General features: G+C 41.3%; 1 protein-coding gene across 29 annotated transcripts in view; it reads left to right on the top strand.

Annotated features, from left to right (window-relative positions):
• The window catches only part of Neb (nebulin), a 202,159-nt gene that overhangs the window by 108,427 nt on the left and 72,079 nt on the right, over nucleotides 1–21,653 (top strand). For 28 of the 29 annotated variants that reach the window (XM_006497751.1, XM_011239032.1, XM_006497774.1 and 25 more), the window contains 21 exons: nucleotides 213–416; nucleotides 1,520–1,624; nucleotides 1,767–1,874; nucleotides 2,817–3,128; nucleotides 3,726–3,929; nucleotides 4,699–4,803; nucleotides 5,751–5,858; nucleotides 7,324–7,635; nucleotides 8,529–8,732; nucleotides 9,374–9,478; nucleotides 10,117–10,224; nucleotides 10,971–11,282; nucleotides 13,287–13,490; nucleotides 14,016–14,120; nucleotides 17,361–17,465; nucleotides 17,571–17,882; nucleotides 18,786–18,890; nucleotides 19,443–19,541; nucleotides 19,721–19,822; nucleotides 19,937–20,044; nucleotides 20,720–21,031. In XM_006497751.1, the coding sequence (XP_006497814.1) occupies nucleotides 213–416; nucleotides 1,520–1,624; nucleotides 1,767–1,874; nucleotides 2,817–3,128; nucleotides 3,726–3,929; nucleotides 4,699–4,803; nucleotides 5,751–5,858; nucleotides 7,324–7,635; nucleotides 8,529–8,732; nucleotides 9,374–9,478; nucleotides 10,117–10,224; nucleotides 10,971–11,282; nucleotides 13,287–13,490; nucleotides 14,016–14,120; nucleotides 17,361–17,465; nucleotides 17,571–17,882; nucleotides 18,786–18,890; nucleotides 19,443–19,541; nucleotides 19,721–19,822; nucleotides 19,937–20,044; nucleotides 20,720–21,031 (3,639 nt within the window). The remainder of the gene's footprint in view (nucleotides 1–212; nucleotides 417–1,519; nucleotides 1,625–1,766; nucleotides 1,875–2,816; nucleotides 3,129–3,725; nucleotides 3,930–4,698; nucleotides 4,804–5,750; nucleotides 5,859–7,323; nucleotides 7,636–8,528; nucleotides 8,733–9,373; nucleotides 9,479–10,116; nucleotides 10,225–10,970; nucleotides 11,283–13,286; nucleotides 13,491–14,015; nucleotides 14,121–17,360; nucleotides 17,466–17,570; nucleotides 17,883–18,785; nucleotides 18,891–19,442; nucleotides 19,542–19,720; nucleotides 19,823–19,936; nucleotides 20,045–20,719; nucleotides 21,032–21,653) is intronic. The other variant, NM_010889.1, reaches the window with a different exon arrangement.

The raw sequence follows: 21,653 nt of genomic DNA, 5'->3' as shown, positions 1-21,653 counted from the left end.
ATGTTAATGAGGTTTTGTGGCCCTTAGTGGGGATAAAAACCAGCAAATATCAGCCAACTTCAGGGACAAGGATTTAAACCATTTTTAACAAAGATGAGCCTTCCTAAAATTGCACACAAATATGATTTAGTAGTTATTTGTATGGGTTCTGTCGACGTCAGATGCCAGAATGACTATAGATAACGTCTGAATGTTCACCACTACCTTTGCAGGCTGTGTACAAGGCTGATCTTGAGTGGCTGAGAGGCATCGGATGGGTTCCCATTGGCTCTGTAGAGGTCGAGAAGGTGAAGAGAGCAGGTGAAATCCTGAGTGACAGGAAGTATCGCCAGCCTGCAGACCAGCTGAAGTTCACATGTATTACAGACACCCCAGAAATTGTCCTGGCAAAGAGTAATGCCATCACTATGAGCAAGGTGAGTCCTTAGGTGTCACCCGAGCCAGGGCTCCCAGAGACTTGGCCCATGGTGTTGGAAATGGCCTGATGAGCCAGGGGGCAGCAGTCAGGACAGGGCCTTCTTCTTCAGCCTCCTGCAGAAGGACTGCAGCTATTCTAGCTGGCTCCCTGTGCTTTTGTCCAACAATGCCCTCTAACCATGTATACATGTGAAAGCTGAACCTGGGGTGATCTCCTACAGCAATGCACACGCCCTCTGACATGCCCCTGCATGGACCACTGGCCCAACTGCAGCACACATAGACCTCGGTTTTCTTGGTCCATGTTGCATGCAACAGCTTAGTTGCTTCTTTTGCTCTGCTGACTTTGGCTGTGAAAATCCACTTTTGAAACCCAGTTGTATATGCTTGCAGTATTAGGACACAAAATAGGAGATGATTTTCTACAGAGTCCCAACTTACCTGTTTATACCTTATCAAATCAGTAGGTACATTAACATTTCATTGAATTGAACTTATATGAGTTCTGCTAACCCAGCCTAGATGTCTTTCAGTCATTCAGGAAATGAGAGAGTTTGTAGAATAAAACTCCAGAATCTATTTTCAATACACCATTCCCATCCAGGACAACCACAAAGAACAGGAAAGAGAGAGACACAGAGAGAGAGAGAGAGACAGAGACACAAGAGACACAGAGACACTGACAATCTACTATCACTCAAGGCATTTTACATATTATAATCTCTTAATAATCACCAACAGATGCCGTTATCCACTTTTAAACAGGAGTGTGAAGAGTATACACCCTTCTCAAGAGCACCCAACTTCATCCTGCGGCTGACTTCTCTGTGTTTGATCTCTGCTGTATTGCACATGTGTAACCCAATGGCCCTCCAGAGGTTTAATGAGGAAGATCAGGGTTTCACTGGGTGAAACCAATTCGTAATTAGACTATTGTATTGGTTTACGGGAGCTCTAAGACCATGTTCTAGTTGTTTCAATGTTGCCATGTTTTATTGATTGCTACCTAACAAGGCTTTATTTGTAGTAACTTTGGTGATCTTTGACACTAACTGTAAGGTTACTGGCTTCTGCAAAAGGTTTTATTCTTCCTTCTCCACAGCATTTGTATACAGAAGCTTGGGATGCTGACAAAGCCTCCATCCATGTCATGCCAGACACCCCTGAAATCCTGCTGGCCAAGAGCAATTCTGCCAATATCAGCCATGTAAGAGATGTTCTTGGGTGTTGCTTAAGCCTTCGTAGAAACCTTTAAAATAATTTTCCACCTTAATAGTGTCTTGTCTGGGAGTGGCCTGCTGGGTTTCTAAAACAGTTCCGTGTTCTGTTGTATTTCCCTTTCTACCTAGAAACTATATACCAAGGGATGGGATGAATCAAAGATGAAGGACTATGATCTGAGAGAGGATGCTATTTCCATCAAAAGTGCCAAGGCCTCCAGGGACATTGCCAGTGATGTGAGTTCCTTCCCTTTAGATCCTGGGCTTTCCGTAGTGCTGTGCATCCAACAGTCTGGCTAGTGGACTGTTGTGGTAAATCTCCCTAACCCACATATGCCCCAGCAATGAAAATACAACACAGTTAAAATGAATACATGCTGTGCACCTAGATTGGGCAGATCTACCGCTACACTACCATCTCCCACATCTATGAGACCCCTTAGAACTTGCGGTTTCCAGAGGCCATGTGCTTCTGCTCTGCTTTTCTCCTTCTTCCTCCTCCTCTGAGTCTTCTCCCTCTTCCATTTTCTCCTTCTTCTCCCTCCCCCACCTTCTGCTCCACCTTCTCTTTTATCTGCCCAATCATCAGCTCTCCTTTATTTTACAAATTAAGGTGGGAAGCAGGTTTACAGGAAATCACCTGAGTGCTGACTCATTCCTTGTTCGCAATCCCTCACTGAAGAAAGGAATTAACATCAAATATAATTAGCCCCAGGGCTATCAGTGGACCACTTCATAATTGTTTCTATGTGTATTTCCCCAGACCTTTCCCCCTTGTTTTTGCAGAGAGTACATTTTGGAATTAAATTTGCTGCAAGGAAAGGTCTCAGCAATGAGGATGTATCAATCATTACAGTCTTTTAAATTTAATCATTCTATATCATGCATGTGTGCTTGCATGTATGTCCATGCAACATGTGAACATTGTGTTCAAGGAGCCCTGAAGAGGGCAGCAGATCCCTCAGTGAGTTTGCAGGTGCTGGGAATAACATCTTATCTTCTGGAAGAGCAGCCAATACTCTTAACCACAAGGCCGTCTCTTCAGCCCCATTATTTTCATAATAACGAAAATGTAAACATCATACTGGGCTGTCAGAAAGCTGAAGGTTTGAAATTCTTGCACGTTTCATGTGACTTAAACCTTTTTTTTTTTTTCTGAACCTGTTTCTGGCATTTTAGTACAAATATAAGGAAGCCTATGAAAAACAAAAAGGCCACCACATCGGAGCCCAGAGTGTGGAAGATGATCCCAGGATCCTTTGCGCCATGCACGCAGGGAAGATTTACAGTGACAGGGAGTACAAGAAGGAATTCCAGAAATGGAAGACCAAGTTCAGCAGCCCAGTGGACATGCTGGGGGTGGTGCTGGCCAAGAAGTGCCAGACCTTGGTCAGCGATGTGGACTACAGGAACTACCTGCACAACTGGACTTGCCTGCCTGACCAGAACGACATTATTCAAGCAAAGAAGGCCTACGAACTGCAGAGTGATGTATGTAACATCAACTTGGGGGCAGATGATGAAGGAGGCGGGAATATTTGTTAATTGTTCTATCGGAACCCTGGGCATAGATGTGTGGTCTATGCACAACCCAGGGAAGTGTTATCCACATTGTAATACCTAGATGAAAAGCCCTACTGAGGCCATATCTTTTATTTCCAAACAATTCTTTCGTGTCCTTTGTAATTTCTAGCAAATCAAACAGATACAGTAAGTCTGAACATTTAAGAATAATTATCACCAGTTCCAAAACAGTATATGAGTCATTTATCACAGGGTTAAAATGGAAAGAGATTCAACAAAAGTTCCCTTTAAATCTTTTCAGTTACATAACTGTCTTAAAAGTTCAAATAATTATGTTGTGGCATCATAAATACTACTAATATAGAAAGTAGAAATAGCTATGCTTTTACAAATGACTTTTTTTGTCATCAGTATTAAAACCCCTGAATCCTATAAGAATAAAGTTCTTCCTTGTATACAACCAACATTCCCCTTGCTTCCCGCCTCTTTCCTCAAACCCTTGGGTTTTCAGCTAGCAGGGGGTGTGTCTAACATTCAGAACTCTTTGCTCTGACTTCTTGGCAGAGTGTGTATAAAGCAGATCTGGAGTGGCTGCGTGGCATTGGCTGGATGCCGGAAGGCTCCATAGAAATGACCAGAGTGAAGGGCGCCCAAGACCTTGTGAATGAGAGACTGTATAGGACACGACCAGAAGCCTTGAAGTTTACCTCCATTGTTGATACTCCAGAAGTTGTCCTGGCAAAAGCCAATTCTCTGCAAATGAGTGAGGTAAGAGCCATCCAACTACTGAGCTTCCATGGTTCCAGACAGTGTTCAGTCGACAATAGATAAAGCTGAGGAAACAGACTGTTCTCTTCAAACAATTTTATTGAGGGTGCGAGTCTGAGGGTATCGGGACTAGCTTAATGCAGACACATTGAAAGTAGAACTCTGATGGGGGAATGTGTCTTTCCCTTCTCACAGGGACATTGAAGTACTAAACTGAAAGGTCTCACTCCATTGCAATTCAAGGAATTAAGTATTTAACTCTTAGTAGTACTAAGGCAAGGGACATGATGCTCTATAATAGTGTAGCGTTGCATGAGTCAGGATTTCACAGAGGGATCTATCTACAAATGCGTATGTAGAAAAAAAATTACAACTTTAAGAAATTGGCTCATTTCATTATGTAGGCTGGCAATTCCAGAATCTGCAAGATAGATTAGCAGGTTGGAGACAGGGGAAAAATGACAGCTCACTGTCATGGGTGGTCTGCTGACAGAGTTCCTTCTCAATAGGGGACTTGAGAATATTACAAGCTTCAACTGATGGATACGGCCCATCCACACAATGGGAGCATTTTGTGTTATCTGAAGTCTACGAAATGTCAGGCTCTATGTCTGAATACCACTGTTTATTCAAGTTAAAACATCAAATTAGCCATTATACGTACCTATGGAAACATTTGATTTTAAATAGAATTGTTGCCAAGGCTTAATGTTTCAGATATCCATTCTCTGCTGCTGAGTTAAAGTGATGTTTCCTTTTTGGTCCACAGAGGCTGTATCAGGAAGCCTGGAATAAGGATAAAACCAATATCAGCCTTCCCTTGGACACCCCAGCGATGCTACAGGCCCAAATCAATGCCTTGCAGATTAGCAATGTAAGGGGAATAAGCACGGAGTGCACAAAGTCTTTATCTCCTAGATAATGAATAATGCCCATGGATTCTGGTGCTATGGGTTTTTTTTTTTCCTTAGCATCCATAGATAGAAGTTCTGTCTTTTAAAAGATTAGTGTAACTGCATGGGTGAGTACCTAGACTCTAGATGTTCTCTCTGTAGCCTCATAACCATCTTCCTATAGCCAACGTCTGTGACTTAATTGCTTATGTGTTCCTGGAAGTAATTAAATCCCTGTCAATCACCCCCATGCTCAACAGCATCTACTGTCATCTCAGGCCTTCTGATAATATCTTTTTGTTTGACATCGTAAAGCCAAGTGATAGACAAGGGAAATTTATAATTATAAAGAGCAAGAGATGATGTCACATTTTCCCATCAAAAAACTCCTGAGTTTTGGTCAGTGGTGGTGCACACCTTTAATTCCAGTTTTGGGGAGGCAGAGGCAGGTGGGTGAATCTTTGTGAGTTCGAGGCCAGCCTGGTCTTGAGAGTGAGAGACAGCCAGGGCTACACAAAGAAACTCTGGCTCAAAAAGAGCAAGGAGGGGGGCAGGGAAGAGAAGAAAAGAAAGCCTGAGTTAAAGGGCAAAATGAAAGGAAAATCCTCCACAGGTCTTCCTGGACCTTAACAAACCATCCCTGGCTTCACCATTCGTTCTGAAATCCCCATGCACTTGGGCAGGGAGAGATTTTCAAACACGCATCAAGTTGTAATGAAAGTAGATGTTCAGCCATTGGTACTACTGGATGCTTAGCTTTCAATTTTATATTAGAGGTTTCCTCTACTACAAAGTAAACATCCAACAGCAAAGGGCCCCAGAGATGAATGTCGTTCTTATACCACCTTGATATCATGGGCTATGATGCCTGGTAGGTATACTGTGAGTGTCTTTATTTACTAAACAAACCTGTGTTCTGGCTCACTAGAAACTCTATCAAAAAGACTGGGATGAAGCCAAGCAGAAAGGCTACGACTTGCGAGCAGATGCCATTGAAATCAAGCATGCCAAAGCCTCCAGGGAGATCGCCAGTGAGGTAACGTCCTTGCTTGCTTTGGGGCTTTCTCCTTTGTAAAACAAATACTTTGTTCCAAGAATCTTATTTTCTTTTCATAATCCATGCAAACAATCATGCTTTATCTTGGGCTGAAGTCATTCTCTACTTGGAAATATTAAAAGGGGTAAAAACGTTATAGTTAGAGTAAGTATAGATATAATTTCTGCATTGTTTATCGGCAACAACAAAATATCATAAAAGCACTTTTAGAATTTTGGATGAAAATTCAGGAACCAATACAATATCATTTCATCCCCCCAAATATTTCTGGCATTCTTCACAGTATAAGTGATGACCATTCTGTACACTGCTTAAGACTTGAAATCATATTTTATATCAAATATTTTATGCTAGAGGCTTATGTATAATATCTCAGCAATGTCTTCAAGTTTACTTCTTGCCTTTTAAAATTCACTAGCAGTAACGTAATTATCCTCTAAACTGTCCCATGCTCCCAGCTCCAACTTTTAAACACTCCTTCCTTAAGCTGGGCATGCTGGCATGTTTCTTTAATCCCAGTACTCAGAAGGCAGAGGCAGGCAGATTTCTGAGTTCAAGGCTAACCTGGTCTACAGAGTGAGTTCCAGGGCAACCAGGGATACACAAAGAAACCCTGTCTCAAAAAACCGACCAACTAACCAAAACAACAACAAAGCACTCCTTCTTCCTTCCTCTAGTCCCTCTATACCTTATCTGCTCACATAGAGCTTCCTCCTCCTCTATTTCACCTCTTAGCCACCAGTACCCACACCTTAATCCCAGTTTTCTCCCTTTGACCCAAATATTTCCAAGTTGTCTAGACAGAAGAAAGAAAAGGGCACCATCTCCCTCCAGAGCTTATCAGGTGAAAGCTCTTGTCCACAGACATCTCCTGCTTGAAACCAGTGATCTTGCTTTATGAAAAATGTATACATTTCTTCCCATCTTTAAAATCATGCCCACGACTCTTCCCTACCTGAGGTCTCCTCAGCACCCTGGGGGTCTGTCTGACTGAACCCTCTACCTGCGCAGCAACCTCATTACCTCCACTGTACTCTCTTTCTTTTGAATTATTGAATATCGTAGGATCTATGTCGCAATAACACTAGGAGAATGAATTGTAATTATAATTGGTGCTGTTTATTTTTTAATGTAAAGAACTCATCCGTTTGGTATGGATAAACCTCACATGTCTGAAGCTCTCATGGTAGGTCTGGCAAACAGTATTTGCTCAGAAATGTTAGGGTTTCTTTTTTACATTATTTCAATTCACCATAATGTTTTCTTCCTGACTTATTCATCTGCCTAAAACAGTCCTGATTTCTTTTAAACTGAAATATATAATGACTTCCAGTGTTGAGCCAATTTGCATTAAAATTAAGATTCTGAAATCACTTAAAGAAAAATATAAATATATTATTTGTCTTTTTCTCTGTTGTTTTTTTTTTTTCAACCACAACTTTAGTACAAATACAAAGAAGGTTACAGAAAGCAGCTGGGCCACCACGTGGGTTTCCGCAGCCTGCAAGATGACCCCAAGTTGGTATGGTCTATACATGCTGCTAAGATCCAGAGTGACAGAGAATACAAGAAAGCCTATGAGAAGTCGAAAGGCATTTACAACACACCCTTGGATATGATGTCAATTGTTCAAGCCAAGAAATGCCAAGTCCTGGTCAGCGACGTTGATTATCGCAATTACCTGCACCAGTGGACGTGCCTGCCGGATCAGAACGATGTGATCCAGGCTAAGAAAGCCTACGAGCTGCAGAGCGATGTGAGTGTGTGTGAGCCTCCAGGGAGATGGAATGTGTGCATTTAGTCGTAGTGTGTGCTCCAGAGGCACCAATCGAGCAGCAATACGACCTAAGGCATTCTGCACAGCCCATGGTAATGATAGAAGCCATCCCAACATTTCTATCTTGTGAAGGATTCTTGTTGATGATGGCAGAATCCTATTCACCAACATTTTTTTTTTAAAGAAATCAATCTTAGCTGGGCGTGGTGGCACATGCCTTTGATCCCAGCACTTGGGAGGCAGAGGCAGGTGAATTTCTGAGTTCGAGGCCAGCCTAGTCTACAGAGTGAGTTCCAGGACAGCCAAGGCTACACAGAGAAACCCTGTCTTGAAAAAACAACAACAACAAAAAATTCAATCATATTCTCTGTAATTAAATAGAAAGTTTCAGTCCTCCTATTCTGACCTTTGCGTGATCTGATATCTACATTACAGGAACAGACAAAAGCATACAGAAATATTAGTTTAATTCAGGTGACATGTATAGAAAATAATATCGAGATATTTTCTTACTGTCCATCCATCTAAAGGGCTCCTTCCCTAATATTGCTACATCTGTTGTTCTTGGTGGCTCATGAAAGACACTTCAAGTACTAAGCACAAAATCTCAATTTAGTACAAAAGCAAAACTGTATGCCAGTGCCATCTGTCCTTCTACCCATTGCTGTCCCTCATCCCACCAAGTGCCACTTAGGAGCTATGCTCTAGTTCCCTCAGGAGATCTAAGGACAGGTGGCAGAGACGTAACATGCAAAGATTCAAGTTTAATCTAAATGATGTCTGGCTGACGTAAGCAGGGCTTACGTCTTCCAATGTCAAGTTCTCTTGGCTAACCTGCGTCTTCCTACTGTGTGTTTCTCTCCTCCCTACAGAATGTGTACAAGTCAGACCTGGAATGGATGAAGGGTATCGGATGGTTGACGGAGGGTTCCGTGGAAGTGATGAGAGTGAAGAATGCTCAGAATCTTTTGAATGAAAGGTTGTACCGAATAAGGCCCGAGGCCTACAAATTCACCAGCATCGTCGACACTCCAGAGGTGATCCTGGCGAAGACCAACGCTCTGCAAATCAGTGAGGTAAGCTGGTGCGGTTATGTTCCCAAGACGAAGCTCAGTCAAGGGGAGTTCGGTTTGTGAACTTCAAATTTGCCAGTCTATGGGAAGTGAGATCTGGGGAACAGCTGAGTCCAGATGTTCACAGTCAGTTTACCATCTCTGTCAAGACAACTGGGTCCAGAGTCTGACACACATTTTAATTGCATTTGAAGATGCAAACTGAAATGCGGCTTAATACTTTAATCATAAAATTGTCACCTATTTGTGGCTATTTAATCATGACATAGGCTGAGAAGTTCCAGGGCAGTCCCATCTTTAGACATCATGACAGTTATTTTGGCTAAGAAGGCAAAGTTCTAATTGGTACTGTATGTTATCAGAATTTCTATAATATAGACTTAAGAGTCACATGACTATATGTAGTAATTGGACAAAAATTTTTATTACCATATTTAAATTTATGTTGTATTATATATGAATTATTTATGAAGCTATTTGGTATTTGTAAATAAAAAATACTATATGCGTGTGTGTGTGTGTGTGTGTGTGTGTGTGTGTGTATCTCCAACAGTAACAGCCAGCAGTAACTTTTAATTTTCCACACAACTCCTGTGGTTAGTGACTTTCTAATCTGCCTTTCTGTTACTCTCCACATTTACCAGCCATTGTATCGTGACGCCTGGGACAAAGAGAAGGCTAATGTGAACGTGCCCGCTGACATACCTGTGATGTTGCAGTCCAAACTGAATGCCATCCAGATTAGCAATGTAAGACTGACTCTGTAGGATTTGGTTCACAGAGCTCCGTCTACCAAACCTTTCCTTCCCATGTATCCAACAAAAGTTAGGCAGAAAGCATGGCCCTCTTATTTCCAGTTTTTAAGACACAAGAAGTTAGTATGTCTCTCTCCACTTTTTATAGTGTAGACACATATCCTTGTTGGAAAGACCTTGTTAAAAAAAAAGGCAATGGTTTCTCACAACAAAAACAAAATCTAGCCTAAAGGTATAGTAGTGTAATACTTGGCTTTCCCTTTCAGTGAACTAGCATTGTTTTTTTCCCCCTTTAGATGCCAACAAATGTAAAGTTTTATGATTTTTATTTTATTTTATTTACTGTCTCTGAAATTTCTGTCACAAAAAAATTATTGGAGATTTCTTTAGTACGAATCATTGAAAATGCATGTGAAATCAAATTCAGTGTGAAGCTTGTCTGTCCTATAAACCTTAAGGAGATTTATGAACAGTAGGACTAGTAGCAGCAGTTCATTTTCTGCAACCTGTAATGTAGGGTTTTATTGTCAGTATAAAATGCCGCTTCCTGCTAATAGCTATTCTTGATCAGTAATGCCGACTCGACACCTCCCTCTTCAGACTGACTGTCGAATTGCAATCCCCATTTGCAGAAACACTATCAGAAGGCTTGGGAAGATGTCAAGATGACAGGTTATGACATCCGTGCAGATGCCATTGGGATCCAGCACGCCAAGGCTTCTCGGGATATTGCCAGTGACGTAAGAGCACTTTCTTGTCCAGGTTCAACACACTGAATTGTAGACACATAGGGAGTTTGACTTAATTTCTCAGAGATTACATTAGAATGACAGTAATTTTTTCTTAGCATATTATTTTAAAATTCCAAATTCCAGAACAACTTGTTCAGTGCTTTGAAGAACACACATTTGTTGGGTTAATGAATATAGAAAATTTTATTACCCTGAAGTGTGACACATATACTATTTGTGAATAATTTGAGGCAGTACAGGGAAAGTTTGGAGGGGGGGTGGTATTTTTAATACTGAAATTTATTTTACCAGAATAGATAAGCTGATTATCCTCTATGTTATATATTTAAAAGTCATTTTAGACATTTTAAAAAATAAGTTTACAATTTGAAAATAACTTTAAGCAATTAATTTCATTTGAAGTGACAGGGCTGTGGTTGTTTATGACAAAACATTGGAAAGTAGCTAGCAGTGACTGGACCCTGGGGGATGCTGGTGAGGCTTGAGAGGAGAGATGTCCAGGAGACAGATCTTATCTTCCAGGTGCCCACAGTGTTTCCAGACATGTGCTCTTAGGAAGCAAATTGATATAACAAACAATGAAAAAAAATTACAGTGTAAACTTAGGGGGAAAAAATCGTGTCTAAAATAAAGGTGACCCAAGGGAGGCAGGATTGTTGTCAGTGGAAAACTACTGTGTGTAGGAAACCAAGTGTGGGAAACCTGATCTTCCTTCTTGTGCCCACATTTCTCAGTACCTGTACAAGACTGCTTATGAGAAGCAGAAAGGCCATTACATTGGCTGTCCCAGTGCCAAGGAAGACCCGAAACTGGTTTGGGCAGCAAACGTGTTGAAGATGCAAAATGACAGGCTGTACAAAAAAGCTTACAACGATCACAAGGCCAAGATCTCCATCCCAGTGGACATGGTGTCCATCAACGCCGCCAAGGAGGGCCAGGCGCTGGCAAGCAACGTGGACTATCGGCAGTACCTGCACCAGTGGTCTTGCTTTCCTGACCAGAATGATGTGATCCAAGCCAGGAAGGCCTACGACCTACAGAGTGATGTAAGTGTCCCCCAGGAAGAAAGCCTTCTGTGGCTTGGCGTGCTGACACCCCCAATGCTCTAGGAAGCCTAACGCTCCCCATGTAAGCACACCCCTTTACTATTTTGCCAGAGTTACTGATTGACTGTGCTGTGGCAAGATTTGTTCGGGAGGTTCTAATATTCACTGCTAAGGGGCTACTAGAATGTTTAGATTTGCTGAGGTGTTTAACATTTATGGTTTGTTCAATGAAAGACTAGCCATAGCCCTTCAGCTGTATACTGAAGAACAATAGAGATGCCTTCCTTGTGATTAATTTCAAAGACTGGGGCGTGCTCTGAACTCACCTGTTCCCTTGAACTAGATGTTCTTGACATCAGTGTTTACCTTAGCCAAAACATTTTTAGATTTACTCATATGCCAGGTCAATTTTTCTAAAATGATAGCTCCTATACGGTTATATGTTTCTTTTTTAAATTAATTACTTATTCATTTTATGTCTATGGGTGTTTTATCTGCATATATATCTGTACACCATGTGTGTGCCTGGTGTCCACGGAGGTACTGGGACTAGAGTTAGACAGTTTTTAGCTGCTGTGGGGGTGCTGGAATTGAACTTGGGTCCTCTCGAAGAACACCAAGTGCTCTTAACCACTGCCCCATCTTTCCAGCGCAAGGTTATGTATTTCTTGTGTAGAATGGATGTCTTCTTTTAATTTTCTGAATTGGGCTTCCTTACACTTCAAAAGATGCTTATTAAATATTGAATGAAGTGTTAAAGGTAGTATGGCTTTAAATGACTTTGAGTGGCCAGTGGCAGATGTAGGCAGGTTTTAGAATAAACTGCATCAGTATATTGAGGCATGTATTTAAATCACATTCTTTAAAAATGGGACAGAGAACCATGAACTTAGGAGCCATCTTATGTAAATGCTGCAGCGCATGATGCCATCCTTTGGAGATTTTTCTAGTATTTTCAGTCTCTTACTCCCACTTGACATTTGTGTCCCATAGCTAGTTATTAAAATACCATTTCTAACCAGTGGCTTTTTATATTAATTGCTGGTGTTTTAACAGTAGAGTAGTTTAATCTGCTTTACTTTTATATGTGGCATGATAATCAAGAATATGCCAGATCCCGGTTGGAAAAGAGAGACTATCTTAGATAAAGAAAAGTCAAGTTAGGCCAAAATTGTGCAGTTGGTTTTGAATTCTTAATTATCCTTCTAAAAATACTTATTAAACATGCCAGAACCAGGCATTGTATTAGCACAAAAGATGTGATAGCAAGTAGAGAAGCAACAGCCGGATGTGGCTCTTGGGGTGAGGGAGTTCACAGTGATGCAGAAATGCATGCTAACAAGAGTGTCCTGAAAGTGGAGTGGCTCAGAATGAATGATCTGAAACACTATGGAAAGAGAAGTGGGACATTCCTAGGGCGGAGTATTGATTTAGCAGGCTTATGATGGTGGCAGGAGTCAGGGAGACACTCGGAGATGGCCTGTGTGATCAGTACAGAGGGGATGGGTGAAGGAGGTCCGAAGAGGAGGTGGTGACAAGCACCAGATCAAAGTCCATGAGAAAGTCTTTGATCCAGAAACCAGTGGGAGCCATAGGAGGGGGATTTAGTGGTGCCAGATTTGAGCTGAGGACTTTGAAAAAGTCATTCTGGTTATGCAGAGAGCCATTATTACAGCTTTGAAAGTCCGCACTGGCTAGTGTGATGATCGCCTAGCTTTTAGTCAGAAAGCATCCATGCAGACACCCAACCGATGGGCTGCTTCTGCACATACGCCTTGGCGCCTCGTTCTAGAACCCTGGCACAGGGAACATCGAAACAAAACACTGCTGTGTATGGGTGTGGGGGTGGGATATGTCTGGCAAGTGTTGTTTGTTTGTTTGTTTGTTTGTTAATTATTGCTTGTGAAGTATAAAATGCTATATAAGAAAAATGGCTTCCTTATTTTATTGTTACAATCAGAAAGAGATAACACTGCTTCTACATAACTGTGGCTTCTCCTGCAGGCCATCTACAAGGCTGACCTGGAGTGGCTGCGTGGCATTGGCTGGATGCCAGAAGGGTCTCCTGAAGTCCTGAGAGTCAAAAATGCCCAGGAGATCCTCTGTGACAGTGTCTACCGGACCCCCGTGGTGAAGCTCAAGTACACAAGTATTGTGGACACACCCGAAGTTGTCCTTGCTAAGTCAAATGCTGAAAATATTAGCATTGTGAGTTACTAGTGTTTTTCTATGTATTAAAATTGAACTCAAGCTATAAATCATAATGAATAATTACCTTAACCATGTGTCTTTAAGAAAAATATCAATAAATATAAGCAGCTTTGATAGCATAGTTTTGGTTTTTGAATATTTTCAAGACCAAAAATATTTTCTTTTTTGGTTTTTCGAGACAGGGTTTTTCTGTATAGCTCTAGCTGTCCTGGAATTCACTTTATAGACCAGGCTGGCCTTGAACTCAGAAATCCGCCTGCCTCTGCCTCCCGAGTGCTGGGATTAAAGGCGTGCGCCACCACACCCGGCTTCAAGACCAAAAATATTAATAAAGACTACTAATAATTTCTTACAAACTTTGAGTAACTTATGTGCAAAAAAATTTTAAAAACCTTCACCTTAATATGAAAAGATAACCCTGGATTAGACACCCCCCCCCAAAATAGTGACAAGTTGTTCACTGAAACTAGTAAGATTATAAACCATCAACTGATTTCTGTTATTTTTTGGTTCCTTCCACAGCCAAAATACAGAGAAGTTTGGGACAAAGATAAAACTTCCATCCACATAATGCCAGACACGCCTGAAATTAATCTCGCTCGAGCAAACGCTCTTAATGTGAGCAATGTAAGTATTGCGACAGACTCTGTCTTGCTCAGAAAGTCACCCTGCTGGTGCCTCTGTAGATGACCAGGGTGTATCTGTGTAGCCAAGGGGAAGACAATTCGTCACTACCAGCACTTGGCCAAGATTGAGGAGCAGAGCAGAACTCTGGCCCTAAAGCTCAGTAACCAAGCCAGTTAGTGGTGAGCCAATAGCCACAGGACAAAGGGGAGGCGAAGACTAGAACAGAGAGACGAGAGAATAAAGAAATGCACAGGTTAGAAAAGGGAGAGAGTGGCAGACTCTAACTTAAAATATTTGCAAAAATATACTGGTTAGTTGCAAACCCCAGATTGGGAAAGATTTGGTAGAAAATAGAAATGACCAAAATTGACTCTGGAAATTTTTAGAAAACACATAGGAACAAAAAGCCATTTATTAGTTGCTTTGTCATCTAATGCCAAGATCCTTCTAATCATTTCATAGGATTCCTTCAGAATTATTGGTAATTGACTACTGGGGAACCTAATACAAGAAGGGAGGCTGTCATAGGCACCAAACTTGTTACAGATTGATTCTGAAATGAAACGATGAACAATAACAGCAGAGAAAGCCATGAGATGTTAATAAGTCACATTCAGCGTGCTCAAATGATGGGATGCAAGCAAGGGTCTAGGAATAACAGGGGTCCCATGCCAAAAGCCTAAAAATACAGTAACTCACAAGGAAATAAACACGTGCCCTTACTATATTTTAAATGATGTGACAAAATACAATATCCAATCTTGTTCTTCAATAAAGCCCTAGTTAAAATGAATAAATTAAGATTAGATGTGACATTCAAAATCTATCTGAAAGCAAAGGCCAATTCATCCTCTTGAGCCTTTGATGTTAAGCTGGGACTGAAATAGGGCTGTTCCTTCACAGCACCTCTTTGAAACTTAACTAGGTGATTAAGTAAAGCCTCTCATTGATGACACATGAGGAGGAAGGAGAAATGAAAGCTGGAAAGAAAGAGGCCAAATTATTCTCTGCAGAAGCCGTGCTAAGCCCACAAGAGAACAGGGAAAACCAAGTAGCTAGTGAGAAAGATTCAGTTATGTGTCTAGCTACACATTTCAAGAGAGGGGTGTGACAGATGCCATCATAACCCAGAAATTGCCTATGTGTAGAATAAGTATGCACCCCATTAAAAGGGGGTGCCTAGTGCAGTCTTTCCAATCTGGAGCCTCATATTTATTTTCAAAAATAAATAAATACATTTTTGTGAGGGGTTGAGTCAGCTAAGCAAAGGTTCCTCTCCATGTGTTCAGCTCTGTCAGCCCTGAGTAGTGAGCTACAATGGAGCTGAATGTTCTGGAACTTGAGAGAACAGTGCAGCTGGAGGGCACTCATGGGTGTCTCGGGGGCTGGGGATCCAGTATCAGTGCCACAGTGTAGGACACTCTTGGGGAATCTCTATGCCACAGCAAAGGGGCTTCTTCCATTCAGTTATGGCCATTTTGGCAGAAGAGTTCTGGAAAGTCACATATGCTTGTTTTTATATGACAAAGTTCTCACGTGAGAATACTAGAACCCTATCATTAATATCATGGTTGCAAACTAGCAGAGTGTTCAAAATTGTGCCAAGAGCAAACTTTGGGCAGTAATGACAGGGGTTCACATCACAGGGAATCAAATACCTCATTGCAGTGCAAACTGCAATATACATTTTCCTTTCCTGGGACATTACTATCATTATAACTGATAAGATCTGCTATTCACAGCAGTGTCCACCTTTAGACTAGTAGTTCTCAGACTGTGGGCTGTGATCCCTTTGGAGTTATATATCAGATATCCTGCATATGAGATATTTACATTTCAATTCCTAACAGCATAATCACAGTTATGAAGGAGCAACAAAATAATTTTATGATTGAAGATCACCACAACACGAGGACCTGTATTAAAAGGTAGAAACATTAGGAAGGTTGAGAATTGCCAATTTAGAAAGGATGTCTTCTGTAAAGTAAAAAAATATTGCATGCAGTTTTATGGATAGCAAAGCAAATTCAGCTTAATAGGACTCAAACTACGTCGGTAAAATAGGGTGATTTTTTTTTCTTTAGTTAGATAGGGAAATTGAAACTTTTAAAGTTTGGAAATCTGTGCTTTTTCTCAGCATTATTAGGTGAAAAAATTAGATCTTGTGCCTGGGTTTGTTTCACTTCATTGACAGAAATTTGTTTGATCTCATAAACAAGAAAGAACAAAAATATAACAATAAATATGAAACGCTAAAGACAAAAATAAAGTTAAGGTAATATGATGACTTATTTACATGAAGTATGCTGTAGAATAATATATTTAATTATGGAAGACACTTTTTCCTCTTTACAGAGAAGGCAAATCAGTTTTTAAACTAGACCCACCCAAAATTCACTCAAACAAAAAATGTAAATGAAAATTCATACAGCACTTAACCATACTTAGAAGTATAAAATTCACCTAGAGACTCAGATATCCCAAATTGAGGACACAATTGATATTTATGTCATGTTTTCTTTTTTCACCGTGGAAGTCCCCATGCTGATTAGTATGATTTTTAAATTATATGTTTAAATTACTGTCATTTCTGAGTCTTTCTATCATGGTCAATGTAGAATGTAGCCATTGAAATGTGTGTGATACACATATGTCTCTGGCACTTACTGGCCAAACGCCATCACTTTTGATACATCACGTTCCTTAGCAATGCAAGGAAACAGGTAATGGAGACACTGCGCTGTCCTTTGCTATCATCTCTCATGGTAGTTCTAGTCATCTGACTTTTAGAGTAGAAAATAAAGACCTTGAAGGGAGTGATAAGTTACTACTTTATTTTCAATTGTTTGTAACAGTAAAAATATAGCATATACTTATCAGGTCAGATTATTATCCGTGAACAATGCGCATGATCAGTCATAGAAGAATGAAAAGGCCATATTGGAAAGAAGAAAACCTCAAAAACAGAAAACATCTGTAATTGTAAAAAACAACAAAGTTGAACTGAAGACACCGACAATAGACTGTAGCATCTAACTTATCCCACCGCTATCTATACACTGACACTAGAAAGGAAAATGAGCCAGGCTTTGGATGGCCACACGTCAGCTGTGATTAACGGAAACAAGAAAGAAGCCTAGCTGGGTCTGGGTCTCTGACTGTGGATACAATTTCATGTTCCAGAACAATGATCTAAATTAAAAAAATAACTTCGCCTGTTCTACATGTTCTCCTCTTCAGAAACTCTACCGTGAGGGGTGGGATGAAGTCAAGATGAGCTGTGATGTCCGGTTGGATGCTATCCCCATCCAGGCTGCCAAGGCCTCCAGGGAGATTGCCAGTGACGTAAGTGAGCCTTTTATATCTTTGGGTTTTGTTTTTTTTCAGCAAATTCTCTGTGTGCTCCCGAAGGCGCACTGTGACCCATCTGTTCTGCTTTTTAATCTCCAGTATAAATACAAGCTTGACCATGAGAAGCAGAAGGGACACTACGTGGGCACCCTCACAGCCAGGGATGACAACAAGATCCGGTGGGCCCTCATCGCTGGCAAGATTCAGAATGAAAGGGAGTACAGGCTGCAGTGGGCCAAATGGAAGACCAAGTTCCAGAGCCCCGTGGACATGCTTTCTATCCTGCATTCGAAGAAGTGCCAGACGCTGGTCAGCGACATTGACTATCGCAATTACCTACACGAGTGGACGTGCATGCCTGACCAAAACGATGTGATCCAGGCCAAGAAAGCCTACGAGCTGCAGAGCGATGTGAGTGGCCTGCACTGTATCATTTTTCTATGACTCCCAGAAGGTTCACAGCATTAAGTACCTTTGTCACAAGGACATGGCTTTACCCAGCAAAGAGTCTGACAGTAGTTAGGCCTTGCAGTATGACATCAGAATCAACAACGCCAGGAGGGAAATGAATAGCAGTGTAAATGAGTATAGGTCTTGATGGAAGGTTTAAAATAACTACTGTGGGAAATTTGTAGTGGTTCATGTCTATAATCCTAGCACTTGGGAGTCAGAGGCAAGAGGACTGATGCGCCTTCAAGGTCAGCCTGGTCTAAATAGAGAGGTCCAGACCAGTGCAAGGGACACATAGTTCGATCCTGGTGTGAGGAGGGAAGGAATGAGACTGAATTATTATAGAAAATTATTATCTATAGCATTCATATAACAATCAAGGTATATATATATATGTATATATATATATATATACATACATACACACATATATACATATGTATATATACATACACATATATATATTATTGATAGTTCATACACAGGATCTAGATACACTTTTTCAACTGACACAATTGTTCAGAGATCTTGAATTAAGTTGTCAAAATTTCAAATCAGGAAAAAAATTTTTTTTTGCAAGTCTAAGGCTTCCTATTACTCTTGAAAATTCTGAACATGCAGCCCCAGACAGACTCTGTCACTTGGCAACTGTAGCCTAGAGCCGAATTGAGGCTATCTCGTATTAAGTAGAAGGAATGTCCTCCAGCTGTGACAACCCAGCCTGGCAGCTTTTATTGCACATCCTGCCTGGTTGCTTGATTATATCTTCTGTTGCTTCTACACCCTTGACCTTGTGTTTCCTCCTCAGACCAATAGGCTCCAGGAATTAGACTGACTAAACTGATTCTGGCCTTGTTCTCACAGGCTGTCTACAAGGCTGACTTGGAATGGTTACGTGGAATTGGGTGGATGCCGAATGATTCTGTCTCTGTCAATCATGCCAAACATGCTGCAGATATCTTCAGTGAGGTAACTCCAAGACTTTGCCCAGACATTCGGCACATTTCCTTAGAAAATGACAGGAGTCAAAATACAATCACCTTGGGTCAGCATTTTAACTATTTTTCATTGCTGTAATTTAAGCCAGACAGTTTTCAAATTGCACTATGCCTATTATACTTTGGTACCATATCCCTAATAGCATCAAACATAATCACTGATGCATGGAATAGCACAAATGAGAATTTTCTCTTGTCAACAATAGCAATTTTCTGGGAGAAGTTTGTCCATTGGGGGAAAAAAATGGGATATTATGACTCAAGTAATGATGAGACCTTGGGAGGGGTGAGAATCCTTCTACTTGAACATCTGTGAGACCCTGGATTCAAACCCCAATATTGAAAAAAATCTGTAGGAAGTATAATAAGGCAATCTGGTTGTTTGAAAAATATAACACTAAATTGCTAAGAAAATGCCATTCACCGATGATACTTTATGCCTCTAAAAGAAATCCTTAATTTAGCATCTCTCAGCTCACACATCCAGTGACTATGGCTGACAAGTTTCTCTTTTTCCTCATAGAAAAAATATCGCACAAAAATAGAAACTCTCAACTTCACTCCTGTGGATGACAGAGTGGATTATGTGACAGCAAAACAGAGCAGTGAGATCCGAGATGATGTAAGTAGATAGCTGCCGTAAGTCGTACAGCAATGCCAAAACTCTCCTCTTCCTGCAATGATTGCGCTAATAAGCTCATCACCGAAATTATCTGTGCTAGTAATATAGAGAGATTTCTTAAAGACACCAGAGAGATTTCATAACATTAAGTAATTTTCCCCCATGCCTCTCATTTTTAGATTAAATATCGCAAAGATTGGAATGCCATCAAGTCAAAGTATACCCTTACAGAAACCCCACTGCTGCACACTGCCCAGGAGGCTGCCCGGATCCTGGACCAGGTAAGGACTTTTGCAGATGCCTCATGCTTGGAGATAGGTCTGTAGATTTACATACATGACTTTGTCTCCCCCCGACCCTGCACTTAACCCCTAATGTGGCTCTTGGTCTTTTAGTACCTCTACAAGGAAGGCTGGGAGAAACAGAAAGCCACAGGCTACATTCTGCCACCCGATGCTGTGCCATTCGTTCATGCCCATCATTCCAGCGATGTTCAAAGTGAGGTAATATATTCCAATATGACTGCACCCTGCAGAAGCTGGACCTTGCTGGAAAGGGATGCACATTGTAATATACAAATGACGGCTTAAGGATGCTCCATCTCAGCTTAGTAGATGAGTCTGTGCTGACTGAGGCCTGAAATAGTCCCTCCCTTTTGGCTCTTTTCACTTGGGTTTGGGGCTTGTTTTTGTTGTTTGGTTGGTTTGGATTTTGCTTTTTTCATGTATTACCTGGCTGCTATAAAATCTGCAGACTCCCCCCAAAAAAGAAATAGCCATAATTAGAGAACAATGATATGGGGTAGGGGGTTCTATTTAAAGTGCTATTTCAGCCAGGTGTTACCACACAAACCCATAATCACAGAGGTTAGAAGGTGGAAGCACAAGGATCGGGGAGTTCAAAGCCACCTTCAACTATGTATGAAGGCCAGCCTCCTCTCGGTGAGCTGAGAAACTGTCCAAAGCAACAGCAGTGGCAAGTGTGAACTGGCTATTTCTTCATGTCTATTTATTTCAGTGGGATTAATTTATCTCTGTGGGTTTTTTTAAATATCAGAATAGAAGTGTCCAACCGAAAGCTATGGGCTAAAGCGCCTGCTGTTTCCCCTTCTTCACCAACCCCGCTTTGTGCTATGTGCTTATCAAAGCTTCTGGGTTCTGTATTCTGCCTCTCTGCAGCTGAAATACAAAGCTGAGCACGTTAAGCAGCGAGGCCACTACGTTGGCGTTCCTACAATGAGAGACGATCCCAAGCTGGTTTGGTTTGAGCACGCAGGCCAGATTCAGAACGACAGGCTCTACAAGGAGAGCTACCATAAGTCAAAGGCCAAAATCAATATCCCTGCTGACATGGTGTCGGTTGTGGCCGCCAAGGAAGGGCAGAACCTTGTCAGTGACATCGATTACCGTCAATACCTACACCAGTGGACGTGCCACCCTGACCAAAATGATGTTATTCAGGCAAAAATTGCCTATGACCTTCAGAGTGACGTAAGTAACTGTCGTTTCTTGTTATCTAGACTATACCATACGCTCTGAGAAGAATAAGCAGCATTCCCTAAAAAGGAATGTCAGTCTGGACCATAAGCATTTAGCTTTATCCCTAGAAAGGGAAGATGCTGGAGACTGAGCTGAGGTTTTAGCACTCATGACCCCAGATAAAGATTGAAAAGCCTCCTTCCTATTTCACTGAACATCTTACTCTTTAAGACACTTAAGGAACTGCTTACAAGAAATTCAGTGACAGAGAGACAGAGACAGAGACAGAGACAGAGAAAGAGAGAGAATATGAATGTAGTACATAATGACACAGGCCACCTCACAGGGAAGCCTGAACACACATTACAGCCCTATGTCAGATGCAGAAGACTCATCGTAGGTCTTCTCATCACTACCTGATAGGAAAGGAGACTGCTTCATTGATTGCTACAAAATGACTTTATTCCCATCATCCACTCTTCATTTTGTCTGGAAAGGGCCAGCGAGCCCAGGAGCTAGGGCAGGAGAGAAGGTGGTGATGGGAGCAGGCAGGCTTGTCCAGATTAGAGGAGATGCTGTCCCATTCCCTAAACCTTCCTGACCATTTGCATGTGCAAGCTCCCTCCTTCTGTCC

The sequence above is a fragment of the Mus musculus genome, chromosome 2 (assembly GCF_000001635.26).
Source record: "Mus musculus strain C57BL/6J chromosome 2, GRCm38.p6 C57BL/6J".
Taxonomy (NCBI): Eukaryota; Metazoa; Chordata; class Mammalia; order Rodentia; family Muridae; genus Mus; species Mus musculus.
Note: the sequence above shows the minus strand (reverse complement) of the source record. Positions and strands in the feature narration are given on the sequence as shown.